Consider the following 21,926-nt stretch of genomic DNA (forward strand, 5'->3'; position numbering starts at 1 on the left):
TGTTCATCTGGCGAATAATACAATAATTAAATAATAATACAAAATAATACAAGAATAAACTGTGTTTCACGTACTCACAACTGTAAACCTACTTTTGCTTCAGCCTGTTATTAGATTAATCAAATAAATGCACTTAATACCAATGAAGTAAAAAAAAAAATTGTTTGTCAGCAAAGGTGTTAGCTATGGACTTTCAGTAATACCCCAGACCACCACGTTAAACAAGTTATCATATAAAGCAACCATCCCACCAACCCCTCTACCAAACCAGTAATCAACATTTTTCACGTGGTTAGTTGGTTTTTTCTCTCTTTGTACAATCGTGACACCAGAGAAAATACCGGAGGGTCCACATTCCATATCTTCTGCCTGGAGTTGAGTCTTTGTGGGAAACCAGTCACAGTGAGCTACATGCTTTCATTCCAGAGTCATTTATTAATATATTCCAGTTTTCTAAACTTCTTATCAGGTTATTATTTAGTAGCACATAACAGGTGTCACACTCACTGAAAAATCTCTCCAGAGCTATATATACAGATATTTCTTGTTCTGCACTCTGGTTGGTCCAAAAGTGGGAAGAACATCCCTATTATCTTGTAAAGTAATTAAATTAGACTAGACTTACCCCAACTTGATTTCCTCTTTCATCTTTTTGACAGCTTCTGAAAGACTTTCCAGATGAGCTGCGTTCTGACATCACTATGCACTTGAACAAGGAAATCTTACAGTTGTCCCTTTTTGAGTGTGCCAGCCGGGGCTGTCTCAGGTCTCTGTCTCTACACATTAAAACCTCTTTCTGTGCTCCGGGGGAGTACTTGCTACGTCAAGGAGATGCTTTGCAGGCCATCTACTTTGTATGCTCGGGCTCCATGGAAGTTCTTAAAGACAGCATGGTGCTGGCTATTCTTGGTAGGTCAGAGTTGAAAGTCTATAAAACTCTACCCTGGAGCATAAATTAAAGAGATGAAATGGGGGTGGGGGGGACTGCCTTAGATTAGAAAAATTATAGCTGCATATGTAGACTCGGGTTTTTCTTTATATGGGTTTAATTTGCCAATTACTTTATTAATTATGATTAATTGCTATGCCACATATTGAGTTTACACTGTGCTGTTTTATCCAACATATTATTTGATTCTTGTTAAAGGCTGTATAACTATTTACTCCTATTTTACAAATGAATGCATAGTACTTCAGTATCACATATAGTAGTCCCCCTTATCTGAGGGGGATATGTTCCAAGACCCCCAGTGGATGCCTATAAAAATATATAAATATTTCTGTTCATGTCTTCCACCCACAAATTTAATGACCTTTTCATCTTAACTAGGCACTACCATGCTCTGTGGCCATGACTTTTGCAGTTCGAGGGGTGACAACAAAACTAGCACAATTTCTTTTTCTTTCCTTACAATGTCATGGACAGAAGAGTCCTTCTTCCCACAGAGTTTAGCAACCTCAACATATGATCTTTTTTTCCATCCTTATTAAGCCGAGAATTTCCACCTTTTCACCTTAGGGCTTGTCTTTGGCACATCTGAACTGCTATCATCACCACTCCTGCACTTTGGCGCCACTACTAAGTAAAATTAGGGTTGCTTGAACACAAGCACTGTGAAACAGTAACAGTCTGACAACGGAGGCGGCTCCTGATGTACTAATGGGCAGGGAGCATATACAGTGTAGAGACGCTAGACAGAGGGATGCTTCATATCCTGGGTGGGACAGTGAGAGTTCATCATGCTACTCAGACAGGTGCACAATTTAAAGCTTAAGGATTGTTTATTTCTGGAATTTTCCATTTAATTTTTCAGACCACATATGTCCACAGATAAATGGAAATGTGGAAAACAAATAAGGGGGGGACTACTGTGGTAAGAAAAAAGATGCAATTCTTTCTGATTCCTGAAGCCAGATTATTAAGCATGGAGTATACTGCCCCTTGGCAAAATAGCTGGTCAGTTTTAAGAGGCCATTTATGTATTTTTGTGGAGAATCGACTCAGAGAAGAACATGAACATTAAGTTTTATCTATGCTAGAACTAGCACAAAAATGATTATGCGTTAGGAATAAGATCTGATGAAAATCATTATATTTGGTTTTTCTGCCTCTAAACCATGCCTGTTATTCTATATAATCATTGTAAATCTGCAACCTCTGGATTGTAGCTAGTAACTTCAAGGCAGGTTATAATTTGGAAGAAAGAAGAAAACTAATACTCATTGAATTATGAGGTAGGTGCTCCATTATCCAACTTAAACCTTGCAACCCTCCAGTTGGTGTGTCCCCAGTTAAAGGTAGAGAGATGGAGTGAATGGTGAAATACCCATTTTCTCCTTATTCCTTCGTGTTGACTTCAGTTTACCTCTAAGCAGAAGAAAGGTAGGGCTTGCCTTTCAAAGTTATGGCTCAACTCTTGACTGGCCCGTTATGTTTTACTCCTTAATACAAAGACATAGCAGAGAAACTCCAAGAGTTGATTGCCAGCTTGGCTGGTTCATTATCAGCATTAGAGCGAGTCTCAGTATGGGTGTGTTTTCTAAAGGAAAATTTAACACTTTCAGCCCATTTCTCAACTTTGTGAAGTTAAAGGCCAGTCATTCTATCATTCTGTGATTCTAAATTAAAAGTGACTGTTATTTCTAAATTTGCTTCAAACACTTAACTTTAAAAAAAAAAAATTTTTAGAGAGAGAAAGGGAGAGGGAGAGAGAGACAGAGACATCAATGAGAGAGAACATTGATTGGCCGCCTCCTGCATGCCCCAGACTGGGGATTTGGCCCACAACCTGGGCATGAGCCCTGACCAGGAATTGAACCGGTGACCTCTTGGTGCATAGGTCAACGCTCAACCACTGAGCCACACCGGCCATGCTCAAACAATGAACTTTAATCATACAGTACTTATCCATGTATTTCCTTAGTACCCCTGTAAGTTTTGTAGCCGGCCTATTGACACAGCCTGCTTTGAACAGGGCCTATAGGGTGGGGCAAAGATGGGTATACAGTTGTTCATATGAATAATAATACAATAATTAATCAATAACAATACAAGAATAAACTTTGTGTTTTGCATATTCACAACCGTACATCTACTTTTGCCCTACCCTGTATTTATTTTTCCAGAACCTTATGGTTTGCTACACATGTAAGTGAAAATGATGTACCATTTTCAAACATCTATGTGGATTTCTTCCACCACGGTGGTGGATTTTTAAATTTGGTAACCAGCAACAATTCTAGGAGTGGAACATGAAGGCATCATCCATAACATTAGGGACAATAGGTGCAAATGTGATGCTTCTATGTAACCACCAGCATTCATGATACATAATTCAATTGGATTTTCTTATTTTAAAAAATTCTACTTACAGCTAAAAGAAATTCACCCTCTCTTGCTTCTAGCCCCAATGCCCTCCATAAATTTTGATTTCCATGATTAACATTTTCACATATTTGTTCCTACCATGTATCTGTCAAAAGTGATTTAAGTGCAAACTGACGCATGACCATTCTAAACACGAGTGTGTGGTATTGGGACCAAACCCAAAGAAAGATAATAAATCATTAATATTTTCTGTCTGTGGTTAACATTATTTCAAAGGAGATTAACTATTTCCCTCTCCCTAGGGTAATATTGTCTTATAGGGCCAATTCAAATCAATACTGACTCTGATAAACTTAGGCACATGGCTTCACATTTGATCTGTAGATATCTAATACATGTTTACTCTGCCGATAAAATAAATTAATATATAATGTTGTAGGGAAGAAGCATCACCAAACAGCTGTCAAGCCATAACTTATTCAAGCAACTCAATTGTCCAATCAATACACAAAGGCATTTCTTAGTCTGAAGCCTGGAAGGCAGTTGACATAAAGGCAGGGATTTGTTACAGGAATAGAGTGAATTTTTTTGCCTTGTACAACTTCATTTCGTGTCCCGTTAAACTGTGTTTTCCCACCAATTTCTTCATTGTTGTTTAAAAGAAAACGACGAAGCACCAATAAATGTGCTCTTCACAGATGGCATTAGTCTGACTAATTATAATTAAATGTAAGTTACCTCTCTAACCCTGATGGTTTACAAATTCATCTCATAAATTTTTTCCAGTGAAAGAATAACTGCAAAACAACGGATAACTAATTAGCTAATTAGCAAACATCAATAATCTAATTCTGAAAAATGTCGACTGTAATGGACCACAGATATCTTTCTCTTCCTTTAGAAATAAGTATAATGAAACCCAGAGTGATTTGGAAACTTAGACCTAGGTCCTAAAACTAGACAGTAAGAAATTCACAAGACATTAAAATTAATGAGGGTGAGAACCATGTTGTTAATTACAGTGACTGCTTGCCAGGGCTCAACCTGAGGTCCCACATATACGTCAGTATTTCATAAATATTCATTGACTGAATGAACAAACTAGAATCTTTCCTAAGACTGTCAAGTTTGGCAAGACATTGGTACTGTTTTTATAGCTAGGGTCACTGTGGCTGAAAGAGTCATACTATGGTCACTCAAGATATGTACGATGCCCTAAAGTTACTCCAGACACCAAATGTTTAACAGAAAATGTCAATGCTTATCATGGCCAGACAGTGCATCATGATAAATTCTCTTCATATATCCAGAATTTAAAATTTTGCTGTATTCAAGGCATCCTGACTGTATTTACATCTTGCCTCAGTACCCAACACTGAGTTGTTGAGAAACAATTTAGATTTCTAACAAAATATGCAAGAAGCAAAATTTCCAAAGTTAGCGGTATTGGTGGTAACCATAAATCAAACTGGAAATCTTTAGTCTTTTTTCTTCTGCCAAGTAGTCTCAATGCCAAGGTTTAAATCTTACATGAATTTGAAGATAATGATTAGATATAATTCAGTAATTTTAAAATGCTCAATTTTTTTTCATCTGCAGTAAATATTTATTAGTATCTTCAGTATTCATGGTTAATTTAGCATGTTTCCTTTTGCTGTCAAATTCTGTAAAACAGACCTTTATTGAAGCCTACTACGTTCTAAGGACTTGGCTTCCAAAATTTCTGAACACAATAAAAATTAAAATTATAATGTTAAAAAATTAATTGAATGAGGGAAAGTTTGTGCTATCACATTCCAAAGGTATTTTATTTGCTTGGTGATTTTTGGTTGGTCAATTGTTGGTTGTTGTTTCCATATGAAATAGAGAAGCAAAGAGGCCATTAAAAACAAGCTAAAGTCTAGGCATGATGGTATGTGAGGACAAAGCACAGATGCAGAAACCCCTAAGTTGCAGCCACGAGCTTAATGCCACTATCCTCTGTTAACTTGGTCATATCACCTCTGCTTTTAACCGAAGTTTGTCTGAGAATTGAATGAATTTTCTTTCCTATTTCTCACGTGGATGCTGAGTGAATTCGTGGCTCTCTAAAAAAAATCTGAAGCTGTAATCAACTTTATGTTAGACCTTACAGCTATGCTCATCTTCCTGCTATGTTAAACTGATTCAAATCAATTTAAAGATTTTAAGGGTTCAAATAAATTGTTGAATAGATCTAATCAACAAACTCACGGAAGCAAGCTAGTTCCCAAGCAGGTAAATTGCAGCCTAAGACTGGTAGGCTGAGGGACTGTAGGCAACATATCAGAGGTTTGGGGGGGGGGGGGGGCGGGCACAGATAACTTGGAAAAGTAGCAATACAGCCTCTGTCCTGCAGTGGCACAAAGGAACATGCTTTTCTTGATGAAGAAAATGGAGGTTTTACACCATCACAGAGCAATAGAACTAAGACTTGTATTTTGCATTTCTATGTAGAAGGTTTCATTGTCCATAATGTCCAGTGGTTATCTTGCCTCCCAACTCTGAGAAAAGGATGGAGGGCTCCTCCTCTAACATCACCAGTCTCGTAGACACGTTTACAGATATATTGAACAACCTGAGCACGTTAGAAAGCTGATGGTAATGCTTATATTGTTTTCAAAAGTACTGGAATCAGAATTATTAATACAACTCCCAATGGTCTGACCTCAGAATCACAAAGCCTTTTTACACTCAGAAAAATCTCAACTATTATTATTTCCTTTGAATGATTAAAGCAACTGTGACACAAATGTCAAGTGGTTTGTCTAAACTCGTTGATGGAATCCTGTGAGGGACCTGTCTGAGGCCCACCTGTCCCCTAGCCTTTGTCCTCTATACCAGTAATCTCAACTAGGAACAGTTTTGCCCACCAGGGGACATTTGTCAATGTCTGAAGATATTTGGGGCTGTCGCCAGTGGGATGGGGGATGTGAGGTGCCGCTAAACATTCTACTATGTACAGAATACCCCCCTAACACAAAATTATCAGACCCCAAATATGAACACTACTGAGGCTGAGAAATCCCGTCTCACTTCTCCTTTTAGCAGAGAAATGGAGGACAAATGAAGCTACCAGTCTGAAGCCTGTTTCCTTTAAAGTGACATGTCTCTTTTTTCACTGTTTCAAGGAAAAGGGGATTTAATTGGAGCAAATCTATCAATTAAGGACCAAGTGATCAAGACCAATGCAGATGTGAAGGCTTTAACCTACTGTGATCTCCAGTGTATCATCCTCAAAGGACTCTTTGAAGTGCTAGACCTTTACCCAGAATACGCTCACAAATTTGTGGAAGACATTCAGCATGACCTCACATACAACCTTCGAGAAGGTCATGAGAGTGATGTAAGTCTCACTTCTGATTAATGCTGAGACCTAATAACATGGGCCCTGGATCATTTACAATAATAGTAAAGGCACGTCACAACCTCACTCTATAAAGTCTCTGAATGTATAAGGTATGACACTTTAGCCACTGGTTGAACAATTAAATAATGAGCTACAAGTCAAACTTGGAATTTGTTATCAACATTCTAGAAAGTATAATGACTTCTCTTTAACTTCATTTCTTTCTTATTTATTTTCACGTGCTTATAACTAAAATCAATTTCCATAATATAATATTTAGCTAGAGATGTGTGATTTCTCCAGATAAATTTTCAGATAGACTATATAGTTCAGAGTTTGCTGTGTTTGTAATCGTTCAATACTCCACTTGCTAGACATGAACTTTGCCCAATAGTAATTATTTTGCTAACTGATACCAAAAGCCTATCTTAAAATGATTACATATGCATAAAAGGATCAAGCCAAAGATTGACACACTCAAAGTATAATGAACTTTTTCTGAATTTATACATCTGCGACATGTTTCGGTTTATACAAACAGCTTTCCTGTCCAAATATGTACTATACCGCATCCTGTGATTAAGCTGATCGTGAACAAGACTTCATTAGATGTGTCAGAGAGGCAAGTGATTTAATAGTAATGATTGTTGAAAGGCAAGCCAGAGCATGCAGAGTATTCTGTGACAACAAAAAGCCGTGTTCTGCTGTCTTGAGCTTCATCCCAGATTATTTGCAATACTCAATTGCTTTCCTAAGGGCTTAAGAAGCTATTGTTTTGACAAACCCATGTTGTGCAGACATTTTTTTTTATCATTAATACTCTCCACTTTGAAAGGTAGAGAAAAATCCAAATTGTGTATTACTTCATCTGGGTTGAGATCCAGTGATAGTAACTACATAGATGGTATCCCGTTCTGAAGTGCAAGAGTACCTGTTTTGAATGTGTGCTTCTCCACTGATGATAGCAAACAACAAATGAGGCATCAGTATTTATTGGGAATCTATTTGTGCTAAGCACTCTGCCTGTCTAGAGCATCTCATTTAGGGCTTAAAATGACTTTTTAAGGTAAGTGTCAATCAGTTTTTATGGAACAGAAATTGATGCAGAATGATTAATAACTGGTATGTGATCACAGAAATTTGAAGGTGGCAGGGACAATGTATGAGCACAGGTGTCTGTCATTTTAAAATCTGTACACTTTCTACTAGTTATATTGGCTCTTCTTCTTGAAGACACTTTCAATTTCTTTCCATTCAATAGATCATGAGAAAATGGGCACCTGTAGTTTTAAAATTTGATCTATTGAATGGAAAGAAATTGAAAGTGTCTTCAAGAAGAAGATACAATATAACTAGTAGAAAGTGTACGGATTTTAAAATGACAGACACCTGTGCTCATACATTGTCCCTGCCACTTTCAAAATTCTAAAAAAAATAAAACTACAGGTGCCTTTTGTGCTTTCCATGACAGCCTCATGTGGAAACTATTTTTGAAGAGTGGAGATGAGCTATGGGGCAGAAGCAACCAAAAGGGGAAGAAGAAATGAGAAAAGAGAGAAATAGACAATACTCCTCAGCACAGACAAATGGAACATATTGGATCTCAGCCCCTACTTTCTTTTAATTTGATTGCCTTTGAAGGATCCTTACCTTTGATCAATTTTGTAGCCTTTATTTTCTATTGGCTGAAACATTAATCATAGTGATTTTAAAACTTTAACATCTGAATTGCTTATGGGACTAGTTTTATTATCTGTTACTTCTCTTGGGTTTGTTTTTGTTTTTCATCATTCAGTCCCCTTTTATTGGCAGATGTCAGAATTTTGTTTAAATGTAGATGTGGCTTATGAAAGAATATTTATATTATTTTCCTCCAAATAAGAGTACCAACAAATCACTTTCATTCTGTTCATAGTTCCTCTTTGGCTTTGTTAGGCTGACCTATTCAGTTTTGCTCTTATTCTGGGGGTGTAGCACTCATTCCTAAAACATGGTTTTTCCAGGATATCAGCTAAGAGCCTTGGATATTTACTAAGGCCCCTCTTCTGTACTGCATGACTGCTGAAATCTCTGCTCTGCCTCCCAGCTGCCGTTCTCTTCTGAGCTTCTTGGAGTACTGCCCTGTGCATGCTCAAGTCAGGAGCTGGCTAATGCCTCATTGGACCACACTGATGCAGTTACCTCCTCTTTGGGATTTCACTCCTCAGTTACAGGTGCTTTGGTACACCTGAACTTCATCCTCTATCTCCTCCACCACTAAGATTGCTTCTTTCTAGTCTACTCTGTTCCAATTCATGATGAAATAGCAAATTCCCTCAGAAAAATACCTGGGTAAATATGGAGCTCACATTGGTGTGCTTCTCTTTCTCAGAGATCACAGCTCTTCAAGTCTTAACTAGTTAAGCAACTAGTGCTTTCCAACAGTTATTTTATATATTCCATCCAGCTTTATAATTATTTTTTCTTGGAGGGTTAGCTCAATGTAAGTTATGTCAGTATGGCTGGGACCAAAAGTTTAGCTTCTTTTCAGAGGGCTCCCTGTGAGCTACATTTTTAAAGGCAATGGAACTGAAGCTTATCTCTGAAACCTTTATTGTTTTGTATTTTTTAATCATTTACCACTTGAATCTTCCATGTACATATATATCCAAGATCCTGGGATGCTATGCCTTCTAAAGACTAGGTAAATTTGGACCATTCTTTCCCTTAATTTCATACCCTGGGGGAAAGTCTTGTGCTCTTTCTAAGCATAATATCACTTTTAGGGGAGGTTAACTTTTAGGGGATGGTAACCACAGATGTGGATTCCTACTCTCTGTCTGCAAATCTGATCTGCTATCAAACCAATGTGGAACCCAGCTCTTCTTAATTTCCATGCAAACACAAACAAAAATATCCAATCACATGGTTTTGGTGGGTTGAAGCCTGTGTTGAAGGTTGGTCAATGAAAGAAGAACACCTGCATAATAGAAATGCAAATAATGCAAATGTAACATTTCTATATACACCTATTCTTAAAAATCAGGAGGCTACTCTGCCAAGTCATTTAGTCCTTTATCATTGCTCCTGCCTCTCTCCTCTCTTCTGTGCTCTCCCTTCATCCCCAAATTCTCCATTATATTTTACACATACTAGCTTAACTATCTCTTTGGTTGTCTTGTGTCTTTCTTTTTTAAAAATATGTTTTTATTGATTTTTTTAGAGAGAGAGGAAGGAAGAGGGAAACAGAAACATTGATGTGAAAGAAAAACATCTATCAGTTGCCTCCTGCACATCCCCTCCTGGGGATTGAGCCTGCAATCCAGGCATGTGCCCTGGCTGGGAATCGAACCAGTACCTCTCAGTCCATGGGACTATGCTCAATCCACTGAGTCACACTGGCTGGGCTGTCTTCTATCTTTCTAATTTTGTCTTCAAGATGTCACCTTTTACCCCACATAGCTTATAAACTATCAGGTGACATACAGTATTACCAGAACATCTGGGTAAAGAGAAGATGGATAATCCACCTATTTTGAAATAAATACCAAAAAGTATTTTAAGAAATAGTGAAAACTAAAATATGCATGTAGCTGTAAGATATGACTCCTAGAACTGTGATAAATTACGTAATGTTAGAATGACAGCTCATCCCATTCTCATAGGAAAAGTCATTAAAATGCATGAAATATTTTCTAAATTTGTGAAAAGACTAGCTTGCACTGTTTTGACCTCATGCTAATTATGTATTTTGTACACCCAGTGTATTTTTTATATTTGCCCTTATTTATATTTCCTGAACAGCCAATAATGACACAGATTAATTTAGCATTCCCCTCTATGCAATTTATGAGAAATATGCTTCATTGCTTCTCATGGTAAACCCTATAAAATTAATTTTAGCAAGAAATCATCTGCTGTTGGTTGTGACATTTAGTTTGCCCTAACAGAAGAATTTTTAATTTGTGATAAGCAAATAAAATAATTGAAGTGTATCTAAAATATCTGTTTTCAAAATTTAATTCTAATATACTGAAGATCATATATTGGTATGGCTGGCTGCTTATCAACATCTTATGTGCTTTGCACATGACAGACACTGATTTGGTGGTGGGGTTGTGATTGTGGGGCAACAAATGACAAAGTTTGTTGAAGAAAAGATGATAAATGTTCCCATTTTACCTTACTGAGAGGTCTCTCAGTAATGAAACCCATTATATATTAAGTATGTTTACTTCCTCATTCTTTCTTCAAGTGTCCATTATTGTCATATAATCTAATCAGTTTAAGAATATACCAGTCCTCTGCTGAAAGAAAATAAAGTCTTCTCCTTCCACTTCCCCACCTCTTTGGTACAGGCAGGATTATTTCTTTAGTTTCCCAAGAGTCGGTGACCTCTAGATGAAAGTCACTGAACTCCCATCTCCAAATACAGCACCAGAGGTTACGCCGAAGCTCAGAGAAGGTCCTTGAAGCAGAGACAAGGGAGTCCTTGAGGACCACCCACTTTCAGCAGCTTTTCTTCACTTTTGACATATTTGATGGTACTCGAGTGGTTTACGGTGCTGACCCCAGAGCAGCTCAAAATCTCAACATGTATCATAATATCCCAATGCCCCCCACCACCAACACATACATTCTCTCTACAGCAAGCACCATGCTTATAGCGTAGTTTAAAAATTAAATATTTCAGAGTCTTGATCCTCAAGTTAAACAAATGCACACACACACACATAATTAATTGCCAAAGCTCCAGAGTGGTCATATGCATTTGTTAAGGCATATATAAATAAACATAATTGAATGTAAAAGTTCTATACTAATGGAGGAGTCAACTTGCCCTCACCAGCCCATGGAAATTGCATGCGTGTGTGTGTGTGTGTGTGTGTCTGTGTGTGTGTGGCAGGTGCTGAAACAAGTCTTTCTAACCATGACAGACAAGAAGTGATACAATGATTCTCCCTGCCTCTCTTCTCATCCCCGTACCACCATCTTTCCTCAAGGCTAAGAAGCCATCTTTCCAAAAGCATAAATTGGCTTATGTCAATCTGTTGCTTAAAATATTTCAATGGATCCCCCATGGACTATTAAAATCCAGACTTCTTACCATTATTTTCAAGAGCCTATGCACCCCACCTGCCTTTCAAGCTTATCTGGTGCCGCCCTGTGTCCAGCATCACACTGCAGCGAACGGGCTGCTTCCCTTCCTGACACGTGCCAGGCTCCTGCCTGCCTGGCTTGCTCAGGGCCTTCGCATTGCTGGTCTTTCTTCCCGCAATGCTGCTCCTCCGTCCTTACCTCTCCCAGTTATCCTCTGTCACCTCACCTGATTTATCTTTTCGTAGCATTTAGCAAAATCTGAAGTTATTTTAATATAAATATTTTCTTGTTCATGATCAGTTTCTCCTGCCAGCATGTCTACTTTATAAAGGCTTCGTCATGTTCTATCCTCCACCCTCCATGCCTAAGTTAGCTACTAACGCAGAATCAATATTTAATATATGTAGCCAATGCTTGAATAAATAAACTTCAAAAAGTTTACTTGGACTTGGTACCTAGGTGAGATTTTGAGAAAATGAAGAAAGTCTTGAAAATAGAAGCCTATCTAGCCAGTAAATGGAGTCTAAAATAAAAGGTAAAGGGAATTTAGAATCATATTTCTAAGAAGTAACAAAGCTAAAGAGGGTGTCAAAAGTAGAATTTGAAAGAACAGCTAAATTGAAAAAATGGCTATTTTTCACTTCCCCTGAGTTCAGGACAAGAGGTTTTCAAAAGCCATAGAAAAATTTTAAGCTGAATAGTGGGGGATTTTGCAATATAGATAATGTAATTATGCCAGATGGTTTGATATAGTAGGATTTGTTATGAAAAAGGGTCTACCTTCAAACCTGAGCTAACACACATTTTTTTTTTTTTTTGTAGAAATAGATGTACTATTACAACACTAATACCCTAGAAAGTAGAGAATCAATACCATCAATTATTAAATCTGTCTCAACTATTATTCACCACACTTTTACTGCCTGGGGCATGAGGCTACAAATTTCTAGGGTGAAATAAATTTACATGTGGAAAACTTCAGGGTCTAGTAAAGATGCTTATCTATTATTATAAAATACATCATCAAAATGTAATACATAGATCTTTTGCCCTTAGGTAGCCTGTGAGGTATAGGATCTGTAATGTATATGATGGAATCTTGTCAAGTATTTCTCAAGGCATTAGCCTCAGTGGTATCTGAATATAAGTTTATATTTCTATCTGGGTCTGGAACCCGTTTCTTTAATATGCAAAGGTGAATCTTTGTTTCTAGTTTTATGTTTTTGGAATGCAGCCTCTATCTCAGATGCAACTATTATTGGGAAAAACATCTAATTCTCATGCACTATTGAGTTGTGTCTACTTGGACCTCTTGGCACTAGACAATGTCTTGTGTAATTAAGTTTTTCTCTATCCATGAGTTTCCCTTCCATGCTTCCTCCTTTAGAAAACAAAAAACAAGCCTGAAAAAGATCTTTCAAGTGAAGTCTGTGATGTGCCAGCATCTCTTGCCCTCTATGTGACTATATTACAATTCAATTCCCAGATTGTACTGAAAAGGGACATATCTCCAAAGGAGGGACTTAGTTTAAATTTAGTTCCATTTCAGTCTATAATGTGATTGGACTGTTTGAAACCATTTTCCTTGAAAATGATTTACCGAATAGGAATAATTATGAAAATCCTATCTGGCAGCACAGATACTTCGCTCTTCCAGAGTGGCCTGTGTGGGGTGCATCTGCTGACACTGCCCTGTGCAGGGAGAGAGCCTCATTCATTCTGCACCTTTCGGAGATCTCTGTCCTTAGAAAATTGCATATTGAGGGACGCGCGTGTCATTTTGTCATGTCAGCTTTCCTCGCCATCCCAGGCCCAACAGGTGTTTTGTTTGTCAGTTTTGTATTTTTAAATACTCTCTCTTAGGGAGCAGAGGTCCTTCCTGGACATACCTTGTAGTGAACGGTTTTACCTACCACACACTTTTATGGTGCTTACGACAGTGGCAGCTATGATAGGAAAAGCTAAGTAAGCAATGGCCTGAATATTTTACTGGCATCCAGTAATTTTTAAAAGTACTGAAACTTTTCCAGTAATTTTTATGTTCTGAAATACTGGTGTCTTTCAGTGGATTCAGAAGTTGCAGCAGACATAGTACCTTGAACAAAGAGGTGTTGTTTCAGTCAGTGCCCCCAGAGCCTAGTGTTTTGTTTGTGCTCACCATGTTGAGTAAATGAAAACGGCTATTGATCTTGCACTTCCTGACACATCCAACTTGCTCAGACTGCAGCAAAGTGACCCGCAGTGCCCCTTCTCTTCCTCGTGGTTGTCTGTGCTCACTGCGTCATTCCCTCTATGCTCACCAGTTTCATCCCCATCTCCTTCCCCCTTGAAGATCTCAGGAGGACTGGACTCCACTGGACTCTAAGTCGACCGTCCCTTCTCACCCTGAAGTTGTGTTTCTCTTGCTTGGCCCTGTGCCTGACAGAGATAAAGGCTTTACATGCCCAAAAGTTGTGAAACAAAAGAAAGCAGTTACTCTCGCCCCTTCTCAAACTACACTGATTCTTTTTAAAATTCTTATTTTAGGACAGAGTTAGTGGGACAATGGAAAAAAGGCCATCCTGAGAATCCTGGTAAGTTCTGGAGCTATTTGGAATGAGGATGTTGACTGGAGGCAATAGAAATCCAACTCGGCCCGGCAGGTGTGGCTCAGTGATTGAGCAACGACCCATGCACCAAGAGGTCGCCCGTTCGATTCCTGGTCAGGGCACATGCCCAGGTTGTGGGCCCAATTCCCAGTGGGGGCATGCAGGAGGCGGCCAATATTCTCTCTCTCATCGATGTTTTTAATCTCTCTCCTCCTCTCCCTTTCTCTCTCTCTAAAATCAATAAAGAAAAAAAAAGTTAAACAAGAAAGCCAACTCAAATAGAGCATTGAAGGCAGAGAGTTCTTGTAAGGAGTCCCAGTATCTCAGCAACACTTTCTTAGAAACCAAATTTCTTAGAAACACACACACATAAAATAGAAAACACACAAAAAGCATTGACCACCAGGAGTGGGCTCAGGTTTCATCTCCTCTGAATTATCTTTTGTCCATCAAATAGCATGACACATGTGTTGCAAAGAGACCAGCCACATTTCTATGACACCTGGGTATTTCAACTTGTGTTTGCAAGTAGAACAGTGAGCAGTTAGATTTTTAAGCTCCTTGTGGGGAGAGGGGTGTTAGTTGGTTGGGAAATTCAAAGGATAAAAGGCCACCTGCCATCCAATAAACAAGACAAAAGTGTCTTTCTTTCCTTATTTCCCTGGTTTCTTCCATCCTGCAGGGAACAGCAGATGTTCAGCCTAAAATAAGAAGTGTCAGATTTGCATATGCACATGCAAGTAGGCAGGGCGCAATTTAATGTCCATTCCTGGAGAATAAAAACTACTGAGGCGACATCTACCAGGAATCCTCAAACCTGCCCCACTGATGCTTGGGGGGAAACCCAGAATCCTCCATCCCACACTGCATTCTTGATGGTTGTTTAAGCCTAAGACATGCAGAGTTGCCCTCTTTTAAGTTCTCCTACAGACTGGGAGGCAGAGCCCTGACCTGTGACAAGGCTCTCTGAAAGGAAGACAACGTTGCTGCTGCTGATGGTACAGTAGCTTCTCTGAGCCCAACTCTATGCTAAGCACTTTATTCACATGGACTTGTTTGATTCTCACAACAACTTGGAGATAAGATGTTAAATTCATGTACTAGATAAGACTAGCTAAGGATGAGAGAGGTAAAAAAAGAAAAAAAAAATTTTGGTCTGGAGTCCCTCAGCAAGAAAGCAAGGGAGGTCAGGAAATGCAATTTCAGTTCCAAACCACCTCACTCCAAAACCCAACTGATAGTTTAAGTTTATCCATCAAAACAAAGCTATAAATTCTTGCTTTGCCCCTTAATCTCATGAGCACCGAAAGCGAGCAACAGTGTAGGTTAGTAGGGCATTCATAGGAAACATGTTTCCATGGGAAAGTAAGCTTCACATGCCAAGTATATAAGTTAAAAAATGAACCACCGAGCTTCTTGATAATTCATCAAGCTGTATTCTTTTGATCTGTGCACTTTCTCCCCGGGTATTATACTTTGAGGCAAACATTTTGTTTAAAAAATGAATCATAAGAATTCAACCAAGTTACAAGTTGACAACTCTATTATATACATATAAGTTCCTTGAAAACAAATATTTTATTTATTTTTGTAATCCTTTTTGTAGTGAAATTGGTGGCAGACAGTATGTGCTTGATGAACACTTACTAAAATTTAATTCATTCACCCGTATATGTACTTGTTTTTATATCTGCAGAATAATAGAACTTTACAACTGGAAGGAACCATATGTACCATCCCATAAAATTCAGCTTTTCTTTTGATTACAAAGTGCCTTAAGGGGAGAGGAAAAGAAAATCTATTCACTCACAGAACTAAAAATCCAGTCATTGTTTAGTTACATAATGTGAGGGAATTATATACCTAAATGAGGTAGCGTATTTCCTGTGCACAAATAGACTTTCACTTTTGGATAACCTTGTTTATCAACCACACCAAGCATATGTTTCAAATAAGAGTCGATCAAAACATCAAAATGTATCTCAATGAGTTTTAATTTCTCTTGTCAACTAAATAATAGCATATCTACCGGCAAGGAAAGGATGCTAATGTTCATTAAGTGTGTGTTATAAACAAGGCGACTTACTTACATTACTTCATTTCATTTAAATTTTAATTCTTGTATCATCCCTGAGAATTTAGACTATGTTTTTGATTTATAAATGAAGGAACTAGAGTATCCTGGGTGCTTTAGTGGTCCACTGCCTTAGATTACAGAATTAGTGGAAGATCAAACGGTATAAAATCAACTCAAATGCACCTGGCCAGGTGGTTCAGTTGGTTGGAGCATCGTCCCGAACACCAAAAGGTTGCAGGTTTGATTCCCAGTCAGGGCACATACTTAGCATTGATCCCCAATTGGGGCATAAATAGGAGGCAACTGATTCATGTTTCTCTCTCACATCCATGTTCTCTCTCTGTCTCTCAAATTAATGTTTTTAAAAAGTATGTCCTCTGGTGATAATTAAAAAAAAAAATTGAGTCAAACTTGGATATTATGAATCCTAACATAGTACGTTTGTTCACTAAAGCACTCTGCCACTAATTCCCCTGATATGGGCTGGGCTCCTTCAGGCATTCTGATTAACAGCAGAAGCTAGACTGAATCTTCAGAATAACACTTAACACTATTACTTGTCATGTCTCATCAAAAACTCACGGTGCCGCCCTGGCCGATTTGGCTCAGCAGTTAGAGTGTGGGCCTGCAGTCCAGAGAGACCCGGGTTCAGTTCCCGCTAAACTGCTAAGGGCACGTACCTCGATTGCAGTTTGTCCCTGACCCTGGTTGGGTTGTGCAGGTGGCAGCCACTCGATGTGTCCCTTTCACATTGATGTTTCTATCTCTCCCTCCCACTCTATCTGAACAAAATATTGAAAAATGTCCTCGAGTAAGGATTTAAAAAAAAAAAAAAAAACCACGGTGCCTAAACAGTATTTCAGGAAAGATATTTCATCAACAAGATAACAAGTGAGATAGAACTATTGTAGTTAGGCCCATTCAACTTATCCTCTCCGCAGTATTAGTGCTTTTATTCGCTCATAAATCCATCCATTTATTGAATAACCCTGTGGTTACGGACTTGACTCTGAGAGAATTTCTTCCCATTCAAGTATGTGCTTTTCAGTCTGCTATACACATCATTGTTCTTCATCCTTCCCTTGTTCCATGTTTAAGAGTAAATTTGTGAAATCTCCACTCTACCATTATTTCAAATGTATAAAACGGTATTTCTTTCCAGACTCAATTTCATCCTTGTAAGAAATTGGAGGCTTTCTTATTTATCAAAATATATAAAAATCTCTTTAGAAGATAAATATATCACATTTAGCAGCAAATACCTTCTCAGTACATCCTGCATGTACACACATACAACTACGTAGAGAGGTCAAGAGTATACGTGAAAGAAGCAACATTTTTTAAAAAATTATTTATTTTTTTATTACAGATGTTTCTCCTTTTTTACACCATTGGCACCCCCCTCCCCACCCCACACCCGCCCCATCCCCAGCTTTGTTGTCCATGTCTATTGGTTATGTATACATGCATATAAGTTCCGTGGTTTATCTCTTCCCACCCCTTCCACCCCCTCTTCTGACGGATTTCAGTCTGTGCCCTACTTCCATGTTTCTGGGTCTGCAGTATTGCTCAAACTGTTATGTTCATTATATTCCATATATAAGTGAGATCATGTGGTATTTGTCTTTTTCTGCTTGGCTTATTTCACTTAGGATAATACTTTCCAGGTCCCTCCATGTCATCTCAAAGGATAAGAGATCTTTCTTTCTTACAGCTGCATAGTACTCCATTGTGTATATGTACCACTGATTTTTTATCCATTCTTCTACTGATGGACACTTGGGCTGTTTCCAGATCTTAGCTATTGTAAATATTGCTGCTATGAACATGGGGGTGCATATATTCTTTCTGATTGGTGTTTCAGGCTTCTTAGGGTATATTCCTAGAAGCGGGATCACTGGGTCAAATGGAAGTTCAATTTTTAATTTTTTTGAGGTAACATGTTTTCCATAGTGGCTGCACCAGTCTACATTCCCACCAGCATTGTACTAGAGTCCCCTTTTCTCCACACCCTCGCCAACACTTGTTGTTTGATGATTTGTTGATGGCAGCCATTCTGACAGGTGTGAGGTGATACCTCATTGTTGTTTTAATTTGCATCTCTCTGATGATTAGTGATGTTGAGCATTTCTTCATATGTCTCTTGGCCATTTGTATGTCCTGTTTGGAGAGGTGTCTATTTAGCTCCTCTGCCCATTTTTTAATTGGGTTCTTTGTCTTCCTTTTGTTGAGTTGTATGAGCACTCTATATATATTGGAAATTAACCCCTTATCTGATACATCATTGGCAATGATGTTCTCCCATACAGTGGGTTGCCTTTCCATTTTGATGATTGTTTCTTTTGCTGTGCAGAAGCTTTTGAGTTTGATGTAGTTCCATGTGTTCATTTTTTCCTTTGTTTCTGTTGCCTTAGGTGATGTATCAGTGAGAATTCTGCTCCGTATGATGTCTGAAATTTTGTTGCCTACATTTTCTTCTGGAATTTTTATGGATTCACGGGTCACATTTAAGTCTTTATCCATTTTGAGTTTATTTTTGTGTATAGTGTAAGTTGATGGTCTAGTTTCATTTTTCTGCATGTAGCTGTCCAATTTTCCAAACACTATTTATAAAAAAGGCTGTCTTTACTCCATTGTATGCTCTTGCCACCTTTGTCAAATATTAATTGAGCATATTGCCTTGGGTCCATTTCTGGGTTTTCAGTTCTGTTCCACTGGTCTATATGCCTGTTCTTGGAAGCAACATTTTTTTAACTTAGAGTTTTGTTCACATTGTTCAATCAATCTGCAAATACTTTACCTGTGGATATATTTTTAAAAATTTTTAGTAGACTTTTACTCTGTTATATTTTTGTTCAAGAATTTGATTTCCTGGGACCTGTTGGAATGATCCTGCGTATTTTACTACAGTAAATATTTTACTGTTTGGGTTCTGCTAGTCTAATAATGTTTCCCAGGTCATCTTTGGGCATGGGGGACATTTCTTCAGTGAGCACTCTAATCCCAAACACGGACTCAACCGCTACAGTCCAGAGTCAGTGGGTGGCACAAGTAAAGCTGTTGTAAATGAGCTACGTTGGTGAAAGTTAAATTAAGATTAAAAAAATATATATTACAAAATCCCAGGACAAACATCTTTAATAGTGCTTTTCCCATGAAGTTCCCCCAAAAAGGTGTAGACAAAAGAGAGGGTGACACATGGCGGAGACAGTCTGTTTACACGGCCGCCCGGCCTGTCCTCAGCAGGTGGATCTGGAGGCCTCTGCTGTCACCAGATTCGGGGCATCTTTTCAGTCAGCATTTAAACTCAGCACTCTAGGTTTAAATGAGCTGCAGCTTTGACGGGAGGAAATAGTAGCCAAGGAGTCCAAAATAGGAAGCAAAGAAGATGCCAATTTAGGAGAATAACAAGTACTACCTTGAAATTGTGAATTGGAAGGCCTGCCGTGATAATGACAACTCTATAAGGGTGGAGGGACCCAGGGAGCTGAATTTCTGTCCAATGAATTGGGATTTAAAGGATTTGGTTTCCATGTCATTGAGGAAAATGATTAAGAAAAACTTTGAGATGAACATCTGCAAGATGCTAAGCTTCTAGTGATGTGGTAATCCCACTTACATTTTCTACCCTGAAGATTAAAGTCTTTGAAAGCAGAGCATATGGTGACCGATCTGGGTGACTGCGTTTCGCCAGCATTTGTAAACAGTCTCAAGTCTGACTAGCGCTAAGAAAGCATATTTATATTCTAGAAGATACAGTTTACATATTTCCTTGAGGCTATTAGTCACCCTTCCATCTTGCTAGTGCAAAATGTTAGTATAAAATACGGATTAAAACAGGATTCTGTCAAAAAGAGCAATGAGTGCTAGGTATCAAACTCACTGCACATCCAAGGTGAATGACTTGGAACAAGCTGCCGTCCTTCAGTGGCCTCCAGTTCCTCACCTCTAGCCCAGGTGATCAGTAAGAAACTTTACCAGTGGGGTCAGGCTAAATGCTGTTAACACATAATCTCACGTTTCAGTGACTTAATGCTATAAGTAGAATCATAGACTCATGAGTTCTGTCTCTTTCATATCACCATGTACAGATGGTGGACAGATGCTAGCTTTTAATGGGGTGATTCAGGGATCCAGGCTTCCTCTGTTTGGTGGCTCCATCACCCCTTAAGCATAAGATTCCTCTGGAACACAAATCCTCCACTAGATACTTGTGGTACCTGGGCAGCCAACCAGATAAGGGAGAGAACGTGGGGGATCTCTTTGCATCTCTCAGAGGCCAGACCTAGAAATGGCATAGATCTCTCTGCTCACATTCCATCAGCCAGAATCAGTCATGTGATTCAGCCTAAGTGCACACCACCTGGGAAGTCTCATCAAGCTGTGTGTCTACGAGGACGCAATTGGTGAACAACTAACCAGCCTGAGCCACGGGCCATTCTAGCATTACCTTTCCATTATTGTTTTTTTTTTAATTCCAGTTTAAGAAAGCTTTTAAACATGAGAATGTGTGCGACCAAATTAAATAATTTGTTTTGGCTCTCAGTGTGTTTTATTTTACTATTGTGTTTTTGTTTTGCCTTGAATGAGAATGCGTCCTTTAGGAAACACAGAGTTGGCACACTTGACATCACTTAGTATGTTAAGGAAAAGGTGAGGCATGGCAAATGGATGCAGCTTGCTGGGTTTATGAGCGTGCCATCATTTTATGAAAGTCTGGCCTATAAGAAGGTGCATCTCCCTAATTCATTGACAAATAAGAGGGTATTCAGACCTTAAAATACTTCTAGAATTTTTCTAAATAATTTACCAGAGAGTCACTTTGGTAGTGCTTCCCCAAGTAAATGTTTGTTTAGAAATTCTGAATGAATTAACAAAAGGAAGGGTGAGAGGAGGAGAGTCGAGGGCAATGACTTTGAGCCAGTGCTAATATAGAAATGACACCTCCTGCAGACCTAATGGCAATCTATGGGAAAAACATGCCTTCCTCTGTGGAACTCCACATGCCTTATTTTGGAAGGATCTTTATTACCAGAAATGTGATGTGGCTACCCAGTTCAAATAAGGCCAGAGTTATTCCTTCAAAGAATCCAATACTGCCATGGCCGGTTTGGCTCAGCGGTTAGAGCGTCCACCTGTGGCCCTAAGGGACCCGGGTTCGGTTCCCGCTGAGGGCGCGTACCTCGGTTGCAGTTTGTCCCCAGCCCTGGTCAGTTGTGTGGGTGGCAGCCACTCGATGTGTTCCTTTCACGTCGATGTCTCTCTCTCTCTCTGTTCCTCTCTCTCCCTCCCACTCTACCTGAACAAAAAATGGAAAAATGTCCTCAGGTGAGGATAGAAAAAAAAAAAAAAAGAATCCAATACTGCCAGTTTCCTGTGACCCCCAAAGAAACAATGTATCAAGCAAGGTTTGATCCCATAAATTGGAAATGTGAAGGGCCAGAATTGGTTTGCACAAATTTGTGTAAAATGTTATGAAAGCTTCAT

The 21,926-nt window shown here is 38.7% G+C and overlaps 1 protein-coding gene across 1 annotated transcript in view; it reads left to right on the forward strand.

Moving 5' to 3' along the window:
• The window catches only part of KCNH8 (potassium voltage-gated channel subfamily H member 8), a 323,359-nt gene that overhangs the window by 250,732 nt on the left and 50,701 nt on the right, over nucleotides 1–21,926 (forward strand). Inside the window, exons 10-11 of the mRNA XM_036267075.1 lie at nucleotides 660–909; nucleotides 6,478–6,692. Of these exons, the coding sequence (XP_036122968.1) occupies nucleotides 660–909; nucleotides 6,478–6,692 (465 nt within the window). The remainder of the gene's footprint in view (nucleotides 1–659; nucleotides 910–6,477; nucleotides 6,693–21,926) is intronic.

Source organism: Molossus molossus, unplaced genomic scaffold, assembly GCF_014108415.1.
Source record: "Molossus molossus isolate mMolMol1 unplaced genomic scaffold, mMolMol1.p scaffold_m16_p_18, whole genome shotgun sequence".
NCBI lineage: Eukaryota > Metazoa > Chordata > Mammalia > Chiroptera > Molossidae > Molossus > Molossus molossus.